The sequence below is a fragment of the Astatotilapia calliptera genome, chromosome 11 (assembly GCF_900246225.1).
Source record: "Astatotilapia calliptera chromosome 11, fAstCal1.2, whole genome shotgun sequence".
NCBI classification, from domain to species: Eukaryota; Metazoa; Chordata; class Actinopteri; order Cichliformes; family Cichlidae; genus Astatotilapia; species Astatotilapia calliptera.
In genome coordinates, this window is record NC_039312.1 from 31,977,839 (window position 1) to 31,998,712 (window position 20,874).

The 20,874-nt window shown below is 41.0% G+C and overlaps 1 protein-coding gene across 1 annotated transcript in view; it reads left to right on the forward strand.

Moving 5' to 3' along the window:
- znf385d (zinc finger protein 385D) overlaps positions 1-20,874 on the forward strand; it is a 97,376-nt gene that overhangs the window by 70,232 nt on the left and 6,270 nt on the right. Inside the window, exons 5-7 of the mRNA XM_026186023.1 lie at positions 13,001-13,348; positions 14,849-15,030; positions 18,194-18,295. Of these exons, the coding sequence (XP_026041808.1) occupies positions 13,001-13,348; positions 14,849-15,030; positions 18,194-18,295 (632 nt within the window). The remainder of the gene's footprint in view (positions 1-13,000; positions 13,349-14,848; positions 15,031-18,193; positions 18,296-20,874) is intronic.

Sequence of the window (20,874 nt, forward strand, 5' to 3'; positions counted from 1 at the left end):
GTAAAAGTAACTAACCCCTTCTACATACAGATGAGGACAAAATAATTAGCCTCCCTATGAAATTTAAATATTTTTTTTTGTTGTTTTTTTACAGAGCAAGTGATTTTTAACACAACATTTCTAAAAACACTAGTCTTCTTTAAAAACATAAATTATATCTGTGTGCACACAATGACAGAATTAGAAAAGAAAAACAAAACGCAACATAATCAGTATTATTAACTTTTTTTTTACTGATCGACACAGCAAACCACAGCTGTGATTTAATTGTATATAAACTTCAGGAAGGGTTTGAGCTGTCACTTGAAATAAATCAGTTTAAAAATAGGAAAAAAATGTTAATGCTTACAAAGCAGGAGACAAAGTTATCACAGCGTTTCCAGTTGTTAAGAAGTAAGAAGTATCGTCAATAAATTCAAAGAGAGCCACGCTGTACAGAACAAACCTGGCAGAGGAAGGATGTGAAAAATTTCAAAGATTCTGGAAAGAAAACTAGTGAGAGATGTGTCTAAAGACCCCAGAACAACTGCCAAGACACTAGTGAATGACACAGCCAAGGCAGGGATTGTCATCTTAAAAAAGGAGAATAAGTAGAACCCTGGACCAAGGAAAACTGCACATTTGCAGAAGAGACACCTTCAAGCTATACTAAAGTTTGCTAAGAACAACCTGGAGAAAGGTTATGCAAAATGCATAATGATTATGCATAATGTAAGCCGGTCTTTGGGTGGACAAAACAAGAGCTCTTTGGCCACAGAGACACTGCCAATGTTTGGAGAAAGAAGGGAGAGAAATACAACCCAGAGAACACTTTCGCCTCAGGGAAGCACGGTGGGGGGAATATTACCCTGCAGGGAGGCTTCAGTGCCTCTGTAACACGGTAATCTCATGACGGTGGACAAAATCCTAAAGAAAGACGGAAGTAAATATTCTGAAAGAAAACCTCAAGCAGTCAGTGACCCAAACTGGCTTTGGGTTGTTGTTCTGGTGTCCAACACAACAGCGACCCAAAACATTGTTGACTGACCTGCACAAAGTCCTGACTTTAATCCTTATGAAAGTCTTTGAGTTGAACCGAGGACAAAGAACCATGATATGAAACCATCCGATGTGGAGGAGCTCAGAGATTTGCCAAAGAAGAATGGGCCAGGATTGTTCCGGAGACGTGTGTGAGACGACTGCAGGCTGTTATCCAGCAAAGAAAATAATTCTGTCATCAATCTGTGCGCACTAAACCCTGAGAGCATCGGGTTCCTTCATCCTTCAGCATGTAAGAAAATATTCTTTTTAAACACAGTGCAATAATTCAACTGCTAATTTCAAATTAGGTCAGGTTAACCAATGTTTAGATCTTTCTAAAAACTCTAAATATTACACTGAATTACTGTGAAATTGCAAAAGCATGTTTGTATATTTAGTGATTATAATTCATTGGTTTAGCTAAATGTATTTGGAGTTTAGGGATAACATTTTCCAGGCTTTTTGAAAGCCTCTCTAATAACCAGAGCAAGCAAACACCACTTAAAAAAATACATTTCAAAGAACATCAGCCTATCGTTTACGGGTCTGCTTCAAAGTGTGTACTTACATTTATAGCATCTAAATTCTTTACATCATAATGTTACTGTACCTGCGTGCTCTATGAGAAGAATGTGCAACTGGACACTGTAAGATAGCAGATTAGCCAGATGACTCAGCTGCTGCCTGTCAAGTGTGTTTGTGCGCGTCTTTACACCAGCACCAGAGAGAGCAGTGGTAAAGCGAGAAAGGCAACGTGGGAGAGAGAGAGAGAGAGAAATGCCCATAGCACAGCCCGCCATCTCTCAGTTCCAGTCCAGTGCCTGAGGAAATGTACCCTGATATTAGCTATTAAAGAGCAGATTGTCAGGGGAGCCATGCCAGCACTGACAGCAGCTGTACAATGGGGCAGGCTGCAGGGAGGCAGGAGGCTAGCTCCACCGCCCTTCCACCCCACCCTGCTCTAGCCTTTGTGTATCCATGTACACGCGCAAGCTCGAAAAAAGCCTCTAACAGACGTCAGAGGCAGCAGCATACCTGATGAGCGTGTGACCAGATTGGCTCCATACCTGCGCAGCGCTGCAAACGTTCTCATTTGTGAGGTTTCTGCACGCCAACGTGTAACCACAGGAACATTCCAATAGAAATTAGATACGGATCATTTGCTTTAGAATGAAACTGGAAAGAGATGAATTCAAATCAATAACGCCTGCTGTGTTTAAGTGTCTGAGATAATCCAGCTTTTTTCCCCTTCGACAAAAACAACAACAAAAAAAGATGACTGCAAGCACTGACGCACACTTATTTGTAAATGCAAATTTGTCATCTTATCAGTCTTCTGTGCTGGAAATATTCAGCCTTGCTCACTTACTCACTTTGAATACTGACAAGAGGGGAGGAAAAAAATCATGGATGTCAAATGAAATTTGACAGAACTCAAGGGCCATGAGGGATTTATGTCCTTTAAATTGTGACAGCATATAATAAGGCCCAATCATTTTAATTAAAGAGCTTAATCCAGCTTCATTGAGGAAGGTAATCAGATCTCTGGGGAGTCTTGTGACTGCCCGAAAGCTTAAACAGGGCGGAAAGTTTTCCGAGCCACGTTTCTCCTCTATCGCCACAGGAAATGTCAGGGGAGTCGGGAGAGGTTGGGGTACAAACAGAGGAAAGAAAAGAGGCTGTGTCCTGTCTCGAAGGGTCACGGCTTCTTTCCCCATCTGCCTTTCGCTCAATTCTCTTTATCATTGTTGCCTTCACCACTCTCAGCCTCTCAGATTCTCCCTCTTTAATTGTGTCCTTTACTCGATTGCTCCCTTTTAATGTTATCTCTTTCCTCTCACCTTCACACGCCCCTCTATCTACCCCCGTCTGTCATTCGTCCTCCTTCTTTCATACACTTTGTCTCCCATTGTTTTGGTCTCACAGGTTGCTTACTTTTCTCATTTCACTTTTTATTTCACTTATTTTTCTCTCGCTCCAACTCAATCTTTCTGTGTCTTCAGCCCTTTTGTTTCTTCTCCCCTTCTTTTACCTGGCCCTCAATATTTATCTCTCTCTTTCTCTCCCACATACCCTGCCCGGCTCGCCCTTACCAACTTTAGATTGATCACAGTCATTACCTCCATTAATGAGATGGGATTGAGTTCTTAACTGGGCCTTGCACAGCCAGTTAGGTCACACTGACTGGGGATATGGATTACAAGAGGCTTCCCGGAGAGCAGGGCGTCCTAGGCCAGCCAAAGTACACTTTAATCACCTGGTCCTCGAACAGCAAATGGCTCTTTAATGACACCGTGGTAGATGAGTTCACCCCAACACAAGGGCAAATACATGCATGACTTAACATGGGATGGGCTCACCAACCAGCTTCTATAGGAAGCAGATGAAGAAGAACCTCACAGATTTCCTTTGCATTTTTATCAAACGTTAATGGTTAAATATATCCACGAGCTATAATTCACACAGCTAAGTAAAATTTAATGTATCGATGGATTTGATTAAGTAGGCTTAGCATAAAGACTGGAAGCAGGTGGAAACTTCTATCATCTGTGCAAATTAAAAAATATGCCAACAACATCTTTGAAGCTCACTAGAAATGAGCCAACCCAAAGCTTTCAATCCTAAATGAGATATTATGTTTCCCCAGGTATGGCCACTCGAGTATATTGCTGTATGTTTTAGCAGTGTTTTCATTTTCTATGGAGAAAATAACATTGTATGTGATTTATGTACTTGAAAACACATCGCTCTTATTTTGAAAGCTCAGTTGCTGCTAAGTAGATAGCGCTGGCCAATAATATCTTGTGTTACTCTACCAATTGTTGTGGTAGCATTAACCTGGGGCTGCACTCCAGAGCCGCTGTTCCTAAATGAAGCTTGCATGTAGTAAAGTGTAGTCTCTCTAAGTGGAGGTCCATACCAGCCAGAACCTGCACCAGGTGGAAAACCACTGACTGAGCTACACATTGCTGCAGAGCAGAACCAGGACTATAACAATTCACAATGCTGGAATTGAAGTTCATCTGCAGGATTAAACACTCACTTGAGAAGCAAGCAATACTGACCTTTCACACAAAGCACTTGGCAAGTAAAATATTTGCTGAGGAGAAGCTTGTGAAGAGAAACACAAACAAAATACATCTGTGGAAATCGCTGAACATCAGCATCCTCACCTCATGAGGAAGTTTTGGCTTTACTTTTTCTCCTACATCTGAACAACACCCTAGTGGTTCTTTAATGTGGTCTTTACTGATGTTAGCAAGCTGACACTCACCATTCACTACCTCATAATACTGGAACTCTATAAAGGAGCGCTTTATCTCGTGGAAGCTAATTATTTCCCTCTGCTTGAAGCCGCTGTTTTAAACTATACCAAACAGATCTGTCTCTTTGCCAACTTCACAAAGAGAACTGGTTGATGTCTCTCTGAGGTATCAAAACACAAGGATGTTGCCAAAATGTTGAAGTTTTGTTCAACAAAAGCACCCTGCAAAGCTGTTCATTAGCCTGTCAGTTTTCTGACTGATACAGACATTTATTCTCCTACGATGATGTTACTTCTGATACACGAAGGACAGAAAATCCCCAGTATAGACCCGAGTATCTCAGATTCTGGTGGTGCATCTAGTTCAGCTCTCTAATTGTGAGAACCCCTGCCAAAATCAGTTAAATGATAACTCACAGGCATAGAATTGCTGGCTCGCAAGAATACTAAAACCTTTACGTGAACTTGTTTTGAAACTGCACTCAGACTGCTCACCACGCCACTGAAAATCTGCCCAGAGAAGCAGGTGTGATGGCAGACTTTTGGTAGCTGGTGAACGCAGCGAGGCTGCCCGAGTTAATCGCTGTGATTTCAGGTTGTTTTGACGCTTGGCATACCCAAGCGGACTGGGAGAAAGTGGTGGGTAATTGCAGGGGGCAAAGAGGTCGCTTTTCTGCTCTGCTTGTGGCATAAACATTACTTATCTGGACTGGGAGGGTCAGCCATATCATAAATAGTTAACTAATTAATTATTGTTCTTGTAGTAATGGCTTGATGGGATGCGATGTAAAGCCACATTCATGCTGAAAATTGCTGTTAAACCAGTTGAAGTTCCTCGTGTTTAATTTAGCAGCAGATGCCCTTACTCACACTACTCCAAAGGGATTGTTTTGTCTCCTCCCAAGATCGACTTTTTCTTCTTTGACAAATTAATTACTTCTTTGGGTATGGTGGTGTTTTGACTGTGCTGTGATTGACAGGACTGGGTAGATTTTCTCGCCCTTGTATAAAGTCTGCTTCACTGAAAATAGGATATACACACAGCTAATTGGTGAAGTTATTTCCCCCTATCAAGTTGAGTTTAAATTTTTAAGTAAATGTTTAAGTCATGTTTATAACTGCAGAACCTGGAAATTATAGTCTTTTAATACCAGATGTTCTTCCTTAAATCACTCTGCAGGCATCCAAAGCATCTACTGACATAACAGAAGAGTTTAGATATCCTCACGTGCACACTGTGCCATGCTCAAAAATGTGAAGTTAGTATAGTCGGCAAGCAATAGACTCTAACCAGGGTATCTATTGAGATCTGAGAGGACAGATCAGATAAAAGAACTGCAGCAACACAAAAGTGATTAAACTGCTGAAAATCAGCAGCTTAAGTCAGTATCACTTTATAATAGCTATAATTAATCAATGGCACTTTTATCATTTAAACTTTATTCATGAAAAAATTGTATATTAATTTATAAGTATTGGTTGTATAAGACTCTTATCTGATGTCTAAAGATCTTAAATATGTTTAAAATACGATGTACACATGTTTAACAAACATGTGGGGACAGCACGGTGGTTAGCATTGCTGCTAACGATGAAAGAAGGTTGTGGGTTTGAATCCACCTTTTGGCTGTGGCCTCTCGTTGTGAAGTTTGCATATTCTTCCCATGCATGTGTGGGTTCTCTCTGGGCTTCCTCCAACAGTTAGTGGGGTCGGATTATAAATTACCTGTAGGTGTGAATGGTTGTCTGTCTCCATGTGCTGGCCCTACGATAGTCTGGTAACCTATCCTGAGTGTGCCCCATGGTAACTAGGATAGGCTCCACTGGAACTGGATAAATGGAGGAGAATGGATAGATGGATAACTGTTCAACAAATATTTGAAGGGTAATAACAAAGTTGGAACAGGACGATCTTCATGTGTTTTAATGTTTTGTTATTTTGATACAAAGGCATCTGCTGTGATGCTAACATCTCTGATGAAGTCTGACCAGTGTCAGCTTTCTTTTTGTAGATATAGAAAATCGATATGTAATCATAAATGATCAGAATTATAATATTTCTGGCTGTCTGAGGCTAAATTTCTCCAATTCAAATCGAATCGTGGATTATATCGAATCGGGACCTTGTGAATCGGAATCAAATCGATTCTAGAAATCAGTGACGACACCCAGCCCTATGTGCCAGTGATACAAACCACATGATTGTGCACCTGGAAACTGATTCATGTTGAGTTTAACTTTCACTCGTTGCTTTCTTTCCGTTTACTAACTGGTTGGCTGGTTTTTAACTACTCATATGATGTCGTGATAATGGTCTCAGAATTCCGTGACACAGAACTTTGACTAAACACTCGACTAACAGTATTATTTGATGCCCATGCAGTGAGAACAGGCTCAAATGTAATTCTTATTCTTTCTTAACAGCTCTGATCAAAGACATACTACAAAATGAAATTCATAAAATAATTAGATTATACAAAATTAAATAGAAATAAAAAAAGTAAAATTCTTATAATTTAATTGTTAATGCTGTGATGGATTGGGTGTACCAATGATAGCAGCTCAACCCGTCACCCATCCTCCTGCAACCCTGAATTGGATTAGAGGTTCACAGAAATTAATGGATAGATATTTGTTAACAGCAAAAGCTGCTAGCGATGCGCATCTAAATGATGTTCTGCGTGGCTTTTTGGAAAACACTGTTTTAAAAATGAGTGACTGCTTTGAATTTTGCGGTGTGTTATTTATACGCGAAGGAGTCTGAAGAGTGTGAGATTGATAAGCAGATTGGTTCTGAGTTGTCAGCGGCTCGGTTAGACTGCCGGGGTAAAGAATAAATCCAGTCTCAGGCAAAGCTTTTAGTTTCAGTGTCAATCTGTCAGTCACGAGCTGATCAAAACCAAAGAATGAGATCAAAGGTCTGAGCAGCTGTAATGAGTTTCAAACAGTGTACAGCTTCAGAGCAGACGCCCGAGAAAAAATAGCTTCAATGTGTTCTCATCTCACGGCGTCAAATACCGCCCCGGCATGTGACTGAAGATTGCCCTGTCATTTGTTGGTTCTCTTTAGGCGCTGAAAGCTGCTTGGCTGTGTGTGGTTCAGGTTGAAATGTGATCTTTTATGACATTAAATCTGCTCAGTGGAAAAATAACATGTTTACCCACGGTGCACTGTTGTGCAGGAACAATGCTAAGAAGACGCAAGCAGCTTTTACAGAATGGCAGGATTTGGCACCATGGAAACAAGAACGCGCCAATAGTTTTCGTAGGATACTGAAATGGCGTGGAAGTTGAACACCAGCAGAAAATGGCTGACTGGGATGCTACACTAAGCATTTTTCCTTGTAAAATAGGAAAGATGATTTCTAAAGCTCTGAATCCAGAAGTATAAAATTAACTTTCCTACTTTTTTTTTTCCTTTCTTCAGCAAGATCAACAACAATCATATAAATTCTAAAATCCCCTATTTTGCTCTAAATCCCCTCATTTTGTTCATTTTTCTGTAAAATTAGGAGGAAATGCAACACAGCATTGTAAAATTAGAGGCTTTTCTCTGCACAGTGTTCAGTTGGTGTGCAAAAACCCTGTTAGTAAGGTAATGCTGTCAGGTGCTTCAGGATTGAGCAGATTCTCAGATGCTTTCCTGCAAAAGTGTTCCAGGCATGTTCAAGGAGAAGAAGAAAAGCCTTCAGGCAGCAAACACCCCAAGGACTACACATCCCAGCAAGAGCTGAGAGATGTGGCTCAGGGGAAGGAAATATTGGCCACTTTGCTTTGCTGGCTGCCACTTTGGACAACTGTGAAAATGTGGAGAAAAGTGGTTGGATGAAGTATTTATTTAAAAAAAAAAAAAATCACAATTTTAAAAATAGATGTTCCTTGTGGCTGTGGAGAAGTAGATTCATGGAGTGGTCTGTGGTTTTGTTGGTGGTTCAGAGAAGACAGACATGCTGCATGAATACAGTCAATGCCAGGAAAATTAGTGCGGTTTCCAATCAATACTTTAATGGACAAAAGTGTACTGTCTAAAATTTACAGTTAGAAACCATTCAGCACTCACTAATTATACGCAGTATTCACCTGATGCAATCATTTTAGATGTAAAGCATATAAAGCTCTGTTGCTGGAGGTCTGCTGCTTTCAACTCTGATATATTTTGTAACCTTTGGCTTGAGCGATCTCAGTCACAATGTACGTTCGGAGAGTTTTGTGGCGCCAACTGGCGACATCTCCACTGGGATAAATAAGAACCATATATAATGGCCCACAAAAATAGCATGACATAATTCACTATTGATTTGCTCTCCTGGCTGGCTGATCTTCATTTTGTGACACTGGAGTGCGGGGAACTGTGAGGCATTGGCATCGATCAGACGGAGCCGCCAAGGCAAAATTTCATTTTCGCAGATGTGGCAGCAGTCTTCTGTATTCCATACTGTGACACGTGATGTTGTTTTAGGAGTCAAATATATTGATCTGCTGCTGTGTTTGTTCCTAAAAATATCAGACATGTCTTTCAGCAGCCTCTTTGTACACGTTAATGTGATCTCTCATACAAATAGCAGATTAGAGGTGCGACTGCTTGCATAGTTTGTTTCATATTTATGTGCCTGATCTGGCATGTAATCAGTAATCGCCTGAACAACTCATCTTGGAGCAATTTTAACACCTTAGATAGAAATCAGATCTTCTTGCCTTTGGTCTAGAAAGTCATGTGTGTTCTTTTGAGTCTGATTGTACGGCTTGAATCAGTTTTTGTGCCGATGAAGTAAACATTTTATTTTAAACTTTAATACTTTCTTTCTTTTGCTTTAGTCTTCATTTTATACTTAAGTTTTTCCATGTTCAGAAGAATGTGGTATATTTACAGTGTTGGGCTGTACTAATATATAGCAATAAAATTTATATTCCTGGTTACTGAGCTTAGAGACTGTGGTGGAGGTGTAGTCCCTGGCTCAGCTGCAGGGGAGGGGTGGTACAGAGACCTTAAGCGGGCGGTGCCGGGAAGGCAGGTGAGGCCACAGGTGGTGACGATCTGCTTAATAAGACGTCTCTTTTCTTATAGTGAAGCCGGAGACTGGAGCAGGAGATGTGTGTGCCGAGACAAGCTGCGAACAGAGAGGCTCAACCTGTGAAAGTGCTATTAAAAACCCATAATCGTAACAGTGTGTTGGGTCCGTCTTTACAGAGACTAAGCTAAAAACAACCAGAAGAGCTGACTGTGTAAATCAGAGACATCAAACTTAGTCCTTCAGAGCTCAATTCACTCCTTTGAAAATTTTTAATCTAGTCTGTATATAACTTTTAATGTTTTGGTCCCCCTAATTGTAAGCACACCCTGTATATGAAAAATGGATATCAGTTCCACATGTAAAGAGTGAAATCATTTGGCAGCAGTGGATAACTACTGTGTTTGCAAAAAGAATGATCATAAAGAAGTCTACGGCTCCTTTGATCTGTAACCTCAGTAAACACTTGATCGTCTTTTGTTCTCGTTGATTCTTCATCATGTAAACATGATAATGACGTTGCTCATCGACAGGCAAATCTTCTGATTAGCAAAGCAGCACCTCTCCTCAGTCGGATCCTCTCCGTACTCCTGATGCCTTGTTTTAACAAGCTAAGATAGCAATAGCAAAAAAACATCAGCTCAAAGTTTCAAAAATGTAACAGAGCAAAACAGTGTGCGACAGCATGGTTGCCAAATCCATCTTTTATATGCAGTCTGTTGTTGTAGACATCAGTAATATTTACCACAAAAGGCAGGAAAAAGGGAAAGGTGATTTCAAGAGGTTCCTAGACGCTTGTCCAAAAATTCGGGTTATTACCTCAAAATAGTGTTAGGGTTGGTCTGAAAGTTTCTCACTCCAAATGCTAAGAAAGTAACACAAAATCCACAAAAAAATAAATAAAATTTGCAATAATCCCACATTTTGACCAAAAAAAAGAAAAGAGAGAAACAAGAACAAATGTTTAGTGTTGGAAATAAGCTTCGATTGAGAAACAATATTCAGTCCTGAAAGAGTGATGTATTTGCTATGACACATCTCTGTTTTGCAGGAACACAATCTGAGCCATCATATTGATGTTCGAGGTTTTGAAAAAACTGACTACAGCACAATATGAGATTCAGCTCAGATAAAGCGATGGAGCAAAAGGCAGTTTAAATTTTATGAGCAGTCTGTTTTAGTGGCAGAAGGCTGCATGGTACATATAATCTATGTAATCAAAGGTCTTTTTTTTTTTAATAAAATGTACCACACAGAGTTGTCATGTTCAGGCCTGTGAAACAAACTGTGTAAAACTTTCAGACACACATGCAAGAACAAAATGAAAAGATTCTCTGGTTTGCTTTACACCTGGATGGATGGATGCATTTGGTTTAATAAATGACCCAGGAGTCATATCCAGGCTGGTGTGTTGTGAGTTGGCTGTATGGTAGCCAACTTGTATAATTGTAATGAGAACGCATTATCATTATTTTGCTTGACTGAATGATATAATGGCTAAACAACTTTAGGACTTCAATTGCGTTTACTCTTTCGATAAAGTTAAAGCAAGTCAACAAATGTCTGTGCCTTCATGTGATTCTTATTTCCCACTGTGGCCTTTAGTGAAACTGAGGTTGACACCCTTGTAAACTGTTACACATTCCCTCAGCTATGAAGTTCACATCTTGTCACTTTCATTCATCAGTTAAAATCTCTTTTTGTTTTATCCTTCAGGGCACTATTTGTGTTATCATGTCAGAGTCTCCAGTGAGTGTGATGGTGTTTTTCTGAGAGAAACACTAGAACAAGTGACAAGAGCAAGTCTGATGGCTGCCATTTGAAACTCTTGCACTTGCGTTCTGTGTGTTACTGGATGGTGATGCACATGCATCAGCTTGCACAAGTGTTTGGAAGTGCACGTTTCCATTCTGTTTCATGACAGATGTCTCGAAACCGAGCAGGGTTTATGTTGCCAAAGTCATGTTGCCACGTTTATCTGCAGTATATGTTTAAGGCTGTTGTGACTGTGGAGCTGTTGCTTTCGGTGCAGTTTGTTTCTCCAAGTTTTAGCAACAAAACATGTTGTATTTGTAGCTTCTCAACCGCTCCGTATGTGCTGATTTTGCAAAATGACGTCTGTCTGCTCCCAAACAACGAACATGTCTGGATGGAAAAGCTTTTGGATGTTTGTTTTTCAAGGATCCGCTTGTATATAGTTTGTACCGTTCAGCTTTGTTTATATAATTAATAGAAAAAATAACTTGATCTGAATCCAGCCATCATAAGCCATCATTTCCAAATCTCGGCTTTCATGAATTGAATATACTTTGAGGTTTTAGAACTAAAAGCTGGCATGCCCCAAAAACAGACCATGTTGGAGTCTTGAGCTGGCAAAGCAGGAGCAAGTAGGGGGAAGAAGCTGGAGTAACTGGTGGAGAGTGGACGGGCACATGAACGGTGTTGTTTTGGTGTGAGACTGGAGCGGGCAGTGAGCTGTGAAGAAGGACGGAGCCAAGTTACAACTAAGAAAATCTTTATAAAAGGGCCAGGAGTTGCTACCACACCGGTGATGCAAACAGTTTGGCAGGAAGTGAGTGAAAGGAATATAAACACTGCAGCTTGATGAGTACTTGATTGAAGCCATGTGCGGCAGTCCTGGTGCCGGTGGAAGAAAGCCACACCCAGGGCTGCACACAAACACTGACCTACCTTCTCAGATTGTGCATCCTTGATTCCTTTCCTCACCTCATCTCCATGTGTGTTAGTCCCTCTCATCAAAGACTCAGTAGTGGAAGAGATGCAAGGAGAGAGGAGTCGAGCTTTAGCACGTTTAACAAAACGAACTGTGCTAGCTTCAGAGACATCATTTTAAAGTGATTCAGGTGAATCTATTAAATATGACGTGCGGCTCATCTACACCGTCTACCACTGCGAGTAGCACTGTTCATGTCTGAATATAATTAGGCCTGCCATGAATGAAATTCACAGCGTGGCTAATTGTGACAAGAAGATTGAGCTGTGATAAATTCATGTTCTTAATTTATAAAACACACATATGGCCTCGACACACAAACAGTGAAGGGCAGACAGTTTGATTACACAGCTGATCATCTTAAATACCTGAAACAGCTCATGAATACATATCTGCAGAGTCCCCCTCTCACCGTGGTTTTTAGATGCAGCTTTTTCCATTTGCAATATGATACAGATGCCTTGCCTTCAAGTATCAGTCAATACTAGTGCTGAACTAGTTCCAGTTTAATGAGTTATGAAATATTGTTAGGAGTTAGGAGATACTCTAACAATGTATCCCTAGTTTGTGTATATTGTGCAAAGGGTGTTATCCTTAAGGATGGCACACTGAGACTGATTTCTGGCTGGACACGGCACGCAATAGGATAGAGAAAAGAAACAAAGCTCATGAACATAGAAAAGGAGAAGAGAGAGAGACAGAGGCAAAAAAAGTAGGGCAGCACTGCAGGCATGGGCTGCATAGCAGTGTACAGCAGTACCTCTTTTACTTTAGATCAATATTTCATGTTATGTTCTTTAATAAAGCAAACAAATAAAAATAGAAATGATCCTGTGAAGTCTCAATAAAAACACATTAAGCCACCTGTTGGGTGAACACCACATGAATAAAACATTTCTGTCCGTGAATGATGGATGGAGCAATATGATTCAAACCAAAGACATTTCTTTGTGTGATTTATTTCTCCCTACAGATGGCCTCCCTGGAACAGCGCCCCTAGCGCTTTCCCCCGTGCTCAGAACAGCACAACCCCTGGCATCCTTGGCGACCCCTACCACGCCATCGCCAGCACCTGTGGCCTCGCTGACAGTGCCGAGCAGCACGGCGGCCGCAGCCCCAGAGACTACCTCAGCTGCTGGGGGAGACGAGGGGCACTCGAAGCTAGATTCCCCGTCAGAACCCGACCTCCCGGAGCCCGATGCCGAACCCGAAGCGGAGACAGACGCAGAAACGGAGGAGGAGAAAGCTCGCCGTCTTCTCTACTGCTCCCTCTGCAAAGTGGCAGTCAACTCCGCGTCACAGCTGGAGGCTCACAATAGCGGTGAGAGACGTGTGCCAAGATTTGCCGCAAACGTGGAGAGTTTGAGTGGATGACAGACCTTTTTTTTCTCCCCCAAACTTGAAACAAAACAACAAAAGTAAGGTTGGCTCTGCTGTACGAATGAGGTGTTTACCTGCTGGTTGTGTTTTTCTCAGTGAACACGGACTCTGCATGATTGTTTCATTCCATGTTGTGAAATTTCCATGACAGCATCTGTGTTGAAATAATTTTTTCAGTGAGTCAGTGCTTTTTGTGGGGAAGGTTGTTATCTGCTGGGTTCCTTCAGTGTTCAAGCGTTTGTTTGTGGTTATTGTAGAGTTATCTCCGCTGTCTTCAGCAATCATTCCGGGGCTTGAAAAAACACAATTCTTCAATTATCCTTCTGTAGTTTCCATAGGAACCTTTTATCAAACTTTAATCAGGTATTGTGAGACATCCTTGCTTTTGAAAACAAAGCAGTCATTGTTTCAAACAAATTTCTCATACTGCATTCACACACAAACACACAGACACAACACAGGGAAATGACAGTACACTGAGTCATCTTTGCTTTCAGTCTGAGGTTGTTCCTCTGCTTCTGCCTGCGATATCTTTGTTTTAAACATTGACTTTTTCATTAAAGTTTCAACAACATAAAACAGTCAAATAAAGATTTCTAAACAGTTTCTCCACCATGAAAACACCGAACACTTACTGAAATACTCATCGGGCAGCTGGATTTCACAAGTGACCACAAAGCTCTACACGAATTCACACAAATCAAGCTTCTTCATTACAGAGTATTTGGTCATCTCATAAACATTCGACCAGCTTTGCAGCCCATTGTTGTCAACAGTATTTTTAAGCAGTTGTAAAAGCTAAAATATTCCGTTTGCTTTTGATTAAGGAAAAGTCCGTCTTTGGGTTCAGTGCTTGAGTTCAATTGGCAGTGACAGTTTTGCATAAACTTGGATCTCCTTCTTTTAGCTCTTCAACCTGTTGGATTACACCACGGAGCTACAAGAGCTGGACCTAAATATATCTGGATTAAACGAATGGCTTTCAAATAGCGGTTGCATCGTTTGCCAGAAGTTTGCCCAAAAATCATTTCAATTTGAAATGTAGTGATTTCCTGCTGAATAATGAACAGCTTAACATGCTAATTTACTGCATAAGTGCCCCATATTAGTGACATCTGTGTTGATGACTTGAGCTTCTGTTTGAGTGAAACTGAAACAAGTCCAGAAGAGTTTTTGGTTGAACCAGTGAACCAGTCTTGGCCCTTGTAGCTAAGTGCTCGGGGAGGTATCGTTCCAGGGAGTGACATACAACCGGGCCCTTACTCTCTAGCCCTGAGGAGTATTTGGTCAAAAGGTCAACTTTCAGTGCGTTTAATAGGACTGTTCACTTACTTTGATCTGTGACATAAGGATAATATAAAAGTTGACCCCTTTTCCTCAGGTGGCCTCTGTTGAGTCAGATTCATGTACTGACCAAACTGCTTCCTGTTTGAACCTGCAGGTACGAAGCACAAGACGATGCTCGAGGCCAGGAGCGGTGTGGGTTCCATCAAGTCTTTTCCTCGAGCAGGAGTCAAAAGCAAACTGGCTACATCCTCCAAATCATCCACAGGCCTGCAGAACAAAACGTTTTACTGTGAGACATGTGACGTGCACGTCAACTCAGAGACTCAGCTAAAACAGGTGAGAGATATAAACGGAGCCCGAGACACTCGCTCAGTAGTAAACTGGAAAATGGATTTCTGTGTAAAATTGATCACAAGATCTTATTAAACAAGCAAAGCCGGATACGGATTAGACTGACATTAAATCAAAATTTTTATAATAATATGGCATTTTACTCATCATGTTCATCGTGCATTATAAATATCAAAGAAAATTAAAAGTCATCAACGTCTTTTTTTTATTATTCAGTGAATCATTTGGCTTTTGAGGGAGCAGTCTCGAAATATTCTAATTTGTGAAAGGATTGATTTTATTTCCATATCTGTCAAACACATTCCCTGCATTTGGAAATGGAAATAAAACCCAGTGCATGACATACAATAGCTAAATGAAACTTAGCTTCATATTTTCATTGCTATTATTAAAAAAAGGTCTGTTTGGAGGTTTACCACTTTCTTTAATGCCATTGTGACTTTATTAGATCAGACTGGGGGAGGATATATAATAAGTTAAAGTAAAAACAATATGTTTGATTGAATAAATGTGTATCCAAATGAGTCATTTCACAGTTTAGGGGAAAGGAGGATGGCTAGACTGGAAAACTGACACAAACATTAGAACTTGTAAGTGCAATTTTTCTATGACTGCCTTTCACTAAGGGTACCACAGTGGTATTGTGGTTAGTGTCAGTGGTTTGACTCTCCTCGTCAGTTTGTTGTGCGTAGCTTCCATTTTCTCCTTGTGCCTACAGTGTCATATGGACTGTTGAAGATCTGAAACACAGAATGCAGATAACGCAAACAAAAACCAAACTACTTTCAGCTGAAAAAAGGTCAAAGACACAACAGAAGAGCAGAAAATCCTGGAAGATAAACACAAGAACTCAGATTATAAATAGTAAGCAAGGTAACATGGAGAAGCATTCGCAGACAGCTCGACAAGGACAAAAGGAAACAAGGCTTTACATACAGTACACAGCAGACTGATTACTCATGAGAAACAGGAGGGAGAGGAAAACAGGTGATCACAATTAACAACAGGATAAAACAGTCAGGGAATCAGGGGAAGACAGAAAGGAAGCAAAAGTGACACAGGACATGAAGGAAAACAGGAACCAACCAAAGCAGACATGAATACCAACTCTAAACAAAGATATACGAGGACGGGAAACAAACACAGTACAAACACATCTCATAAACACAGTATGAGAGGGAGAAACTCTGGGAAAACTGCGACTATAAAATAATTACCATTGGCATCTCAGACTTAAGAAACCGAGATGGTCATTGGGCCTTGACACCATCTGCTACTGCACTGCAGGCTGACGCATGAAGTCTGTGTTACAGTTGGTGCAAATCAATTGGGAGGTCCTGGTTTAGGTGGTTGCCACAGGGCGCATCCTCTCTGCAGTGACCTGACCTCTCCAAAGATCACCAGGCAGCGGAAGAGCTTTTCCTTTGTCCTTCTTAAAACATAGCTTGGGATGACTGACTTTTTATGGTGCTCTGAGCTAGCTGTCCACAGCTAGCTTCTTATCCTCCATGTGACAAACATACCCCAACCAACACAGGCAGCGTTGGTTCAACAAGCAGAATGTGCTTGGCTGTTTCAGGGTGTCTTGGTGTGAAATGCAGTCCTGTCATCTACCAATCTTAAACCTGAATATATTAAATAACAAGTCCTTGTTTGGTTAATTGGTGATCTTTAACTTGGCCGCAGGTGTGAGTGTCTGTTTTTCAGTGCCATCTGAGACTGCAGATGAAGGCAGGAAAGCACAGTACACTACATTATTATTTTAAACATATTACTATAAAACTTGCAGTTACCTGCAGCTGCTGGGAGAGCAAATTCATCCTCGCCTCGAGATATGAACCTGCCGCTTATGGATGTTTCTTTCAGTTGAGGATTATTTTATTATTATTCTGTGATGTTTGAATGTCTGAATCTGAAAAATGGTATTTTGTTCCTCTTTGAAAACGAACTTATATAAGGTCACGTACGAGTCAGACTGGATTTTAAGAGCAACTAGTAATGAGTTTTGCCTTTATTCCTGTTGGATATCTGTCTGAGGTCTTTATGAATGCGGAAATCCTTAAAAAATTTTATAAAAAAAGCTGGTTAAAGTGTGCGGTCAAGGAGTTGCCTGTTTTAATTTTAGATTAAGTGAGGTACGATAAGAGGTGACAAAGATGCAACTGTGACTGAAATAGCTTCGTGTGTATCTTTATAGCTCCTGTGCAAATCTTCTTTTCTTGTAGTGCTGATCATTCTGTCATGTGGGGAACGTCTTCTACAGTAGCTGAAGACCACTCTGTTTAGTCTGAGCTAACCTCGAGTTCTCTCCCTGAAGACAGACGGGATTTGTATGAATTTTTCATGCGAGGACTTTTGCTGAGTACTTCTGAACAGCAGCAATTCTCTGTGAAAAGAATCCAGCATGAAACATTTTAGTTAGAGCTGAAAGCAGAAGAAAAGTATGATTGTTAAGCCCACTGCAAGGACTTGTGAAATTTAGACACAGCCAGAAATTTTCCTTTTGTTGTCAGCATGTACCCACTCTGAATTTGCTGGCTTTAGGTCAGACTGTAATTCTCTGTCTTCTGTTTTATTGGTTTATTCAGATCTGGCCCGAATCTCCAAGGGTTTCAAAATGAATTGTATTTAACAATGGGATATACTGTGGCATTTAGTAAAAAGCTCTGCAGTGTAACTTGCAGCGATAGAAGTGCAGACATTTTCACCACAGGTGTGAAAACCATAAAGCTGTAAGATCTTTTGCCATGAGTCAAGAGGTATGTTTTTGGTTATTGTACCTCCTTTTCTGTTCCCCGAGTGATGCCTCCCAATCTATTTTCATTTGACTGTTTCTGTACAAGTACAAACCATGTTCACATTAACAGATTGGTGCACACATTCAAAACACTTTACCACATTTGCACATTTTATTGCTGCGGTACTGCAGTTTTAGGGTAAGAGGCTGTCTCAGACAGATTGTTATGAAACTGAATGTGGATATTTTTCAGTAGAGCATGAAGAGGACTCCGTGCTCTGTGTGTTGGAGGTGGTTTAATGATTAAGTCAGAAAAACAAATGACTTAATAGTCATTTTAATATTGGAATAACCGCAGTAAAAGGACAACATTAAAGTGTGACTCGTTTTGAATCTGTCTCTCATTTCCAGCACATCAGCAGCCGGCGTCATAAAGACCGAGCAGCAGGTAAACCAGCCAAACCGAAATATAGCCCCTACAGCAAACCACAGAAAGGCCAGACCAAGCAGCCGGTGAGTCACTGCACACCTCTGTTATCTTATCAGCAACACGGGTCCAGACTGCTGCGTTACAAAGCAGGATTTAGCCAGATTTAGCCCTGGGTTTTTTAGCAGAGATACACCAACTTCAATTTTCTGGGCCGATCCTAATTTTAGGAAATATAACTTACAGCGTACACCTTTCTTTTCTTTGTGGGAATTTCTAATTTATATTCACAGTAAAACACTAATCATGTGATAACATATCAGTTTTTCTCCATTTGTGCTCCAGGTTAGAGGAACTTTTATCATTTTTACTCAAACAAATCTCGGTATAAACTGATTCTGGTTAATAGTCAGAGCAGAAAAGAAGTAACTGCAACTACCTGATCTAACATGCTTTACATGTTTGTCTCATAATGCTACTCTGTGGTGGTGTTATTGACTGATAAGAGTTACAGCTGATAAATGGTGAATAACACTTACTGTACCTGAAATTACTGGAATACAAATAAAGGAAGTCTTCTACAAGCAGACGCAGGTCGAGCTGTAGAAACTGAATGTTTCTGCCTTGACGTTAACAGACTATTATGTATTACATGTGTTTTATGGAATATCTGTGTGCCATTCATTTTTTTTGTATCGATTTAGGTGTTTACACAGCACATTACTACCAAGCGTAACAATGGCAGGTTGCAGCAATCAAAGCTCAGCTTATAGACCGATACATGTGACCCTGACCAACCGAGCTTTGTGTTAACAACCCAGTTTGAGATTGTGGTTACCACAACGGCGGTTATCAGCTTGCTTTGTTAATCCACCTTAAAAAAAGTTGTGCTTGTCGTGTCATTTCAGTCTCTGTAAAAATGGACTGAAGTGTTGCTTGCTTTGGACATAGAGGAAAAAGTGATGCAGATCTTTAAATATATATATATATATATATATATATATATATATATACATACATACATACATACATACATACATACATACATACATACATACATACATACATACATACATACATACATACATACATACATACATACATACATACATACATACATATATATATATATATCCATCCATCCATCCATCCATCCATCTTCATCCGCTTTGTCCGGGGCCGGGTCGCGGGGGCAGCAGCCTAAGCAAAGAGGCCCAGACCTCCCTCTCCCCAGCCACCTCCTCCAGCTTATCCGGGGGAATACCAAGGCGTTCCCAGGCCAGCCGAGAGATATAATCTCTCCAGCGTGTCCTGGGTCTGCCCCGGGGCCTCCTCCCGGTGGGACATGCCTGGAACACCTCACCCAGGAGGCGCCCAGGGGGCATCCTTGTCAGATGCCCGAACCACCTCAGCTGGCTCCTTTCGATGTGGAGCAGCAGCTGCTCTACTCTGAGCCCCTCCCGGATGGCCGAACTTCTCACCCTATCTCTAAGGGAGAGGCCAGCCATCCTTCGGAGGAAGCTCATTTCCGCCGCTTGTATCCGCGATCTCGTTCTTTCGGTCACTACCCACAGCTCGTGGCCATAGGTGAGGGTAGGGACGTAGATCGACCGGTAAATTGAGAGCTTCGCTTTTACACTCAGCTCCCTCTTCACCACGACGGACCGGTGCAGCGTCCGCATTACTGCAGCTCCAATCCGTCTGTCGATCTCCGGCTCCCTATATATATATATATATATATATATATATATATATATATATATATATATATATATATATATTAGGGGTGCAACGATACACAAAATTCACGGTTCGGTTCGATACTTTGGTGTCACGGTTCAATATCTTTTTGATACAAAAAAAATGTTCATGCCTTTTTAATTTGTCATTTATTCTACATATATTATTATAAATATATATTTTAACTCAAAAGTACAGTTTTTAAATTTAATGTTGCTGAAACAACAAAGTAATAAAAAAATAAATCTAGCTGATCGAGGAATCACTCATCTTTGGAAAAGAGAGTTTATTACAGAGAAATGGCTCTTTCCAAAATAAAAGCTATACTATACGCTTCTTCTGGGCTATATTCTCAGCAGCATATTAAACATATCAGGTCCCCATAAGGAGAATCATGTGCTAACGGCTGTCTAAATGACTCGGGTAAAGTTAGTAGCATGCGTGCTTGTTGTTTTTGTCTGCTTCCACTTGTCTTTGCACTAGGATGATGTCAGCTTAAATGTGCAGTCATATTCGTTGTGTTCCCACTAGTGCTGTCAGCGTTAATCTCGTTGAAATGACCTCAACGCCACAACACGGCAAATCTCCGTTAACGCCCTGTGTGGGGCTGGACGGCCAACACCTTAACGAGCTAACTGCGCTAACACACTAGTTCCCACCCATGTAATTGAGCATTAACTTAACTTCTGTCTCGCTAGCTTGCCCTGCGCTCAGTGAATCTGCGTTCGACTACTCCGCCTAGGCTGCACTGTCGAGCGCAGATCCACTGAGCGCTTAACACAGACAGCATCGTCAGAAGGAAGAGCGCAGGGCAAGCCAGCGAGACAGAAGTTAAGCTCTCCTTGCAAAATGACAAATTGAACCTCCCCCACCCTCATTCAGATCTGGCGTTTGGAATTATTTTGGTTTTCATGTGACGTATGAC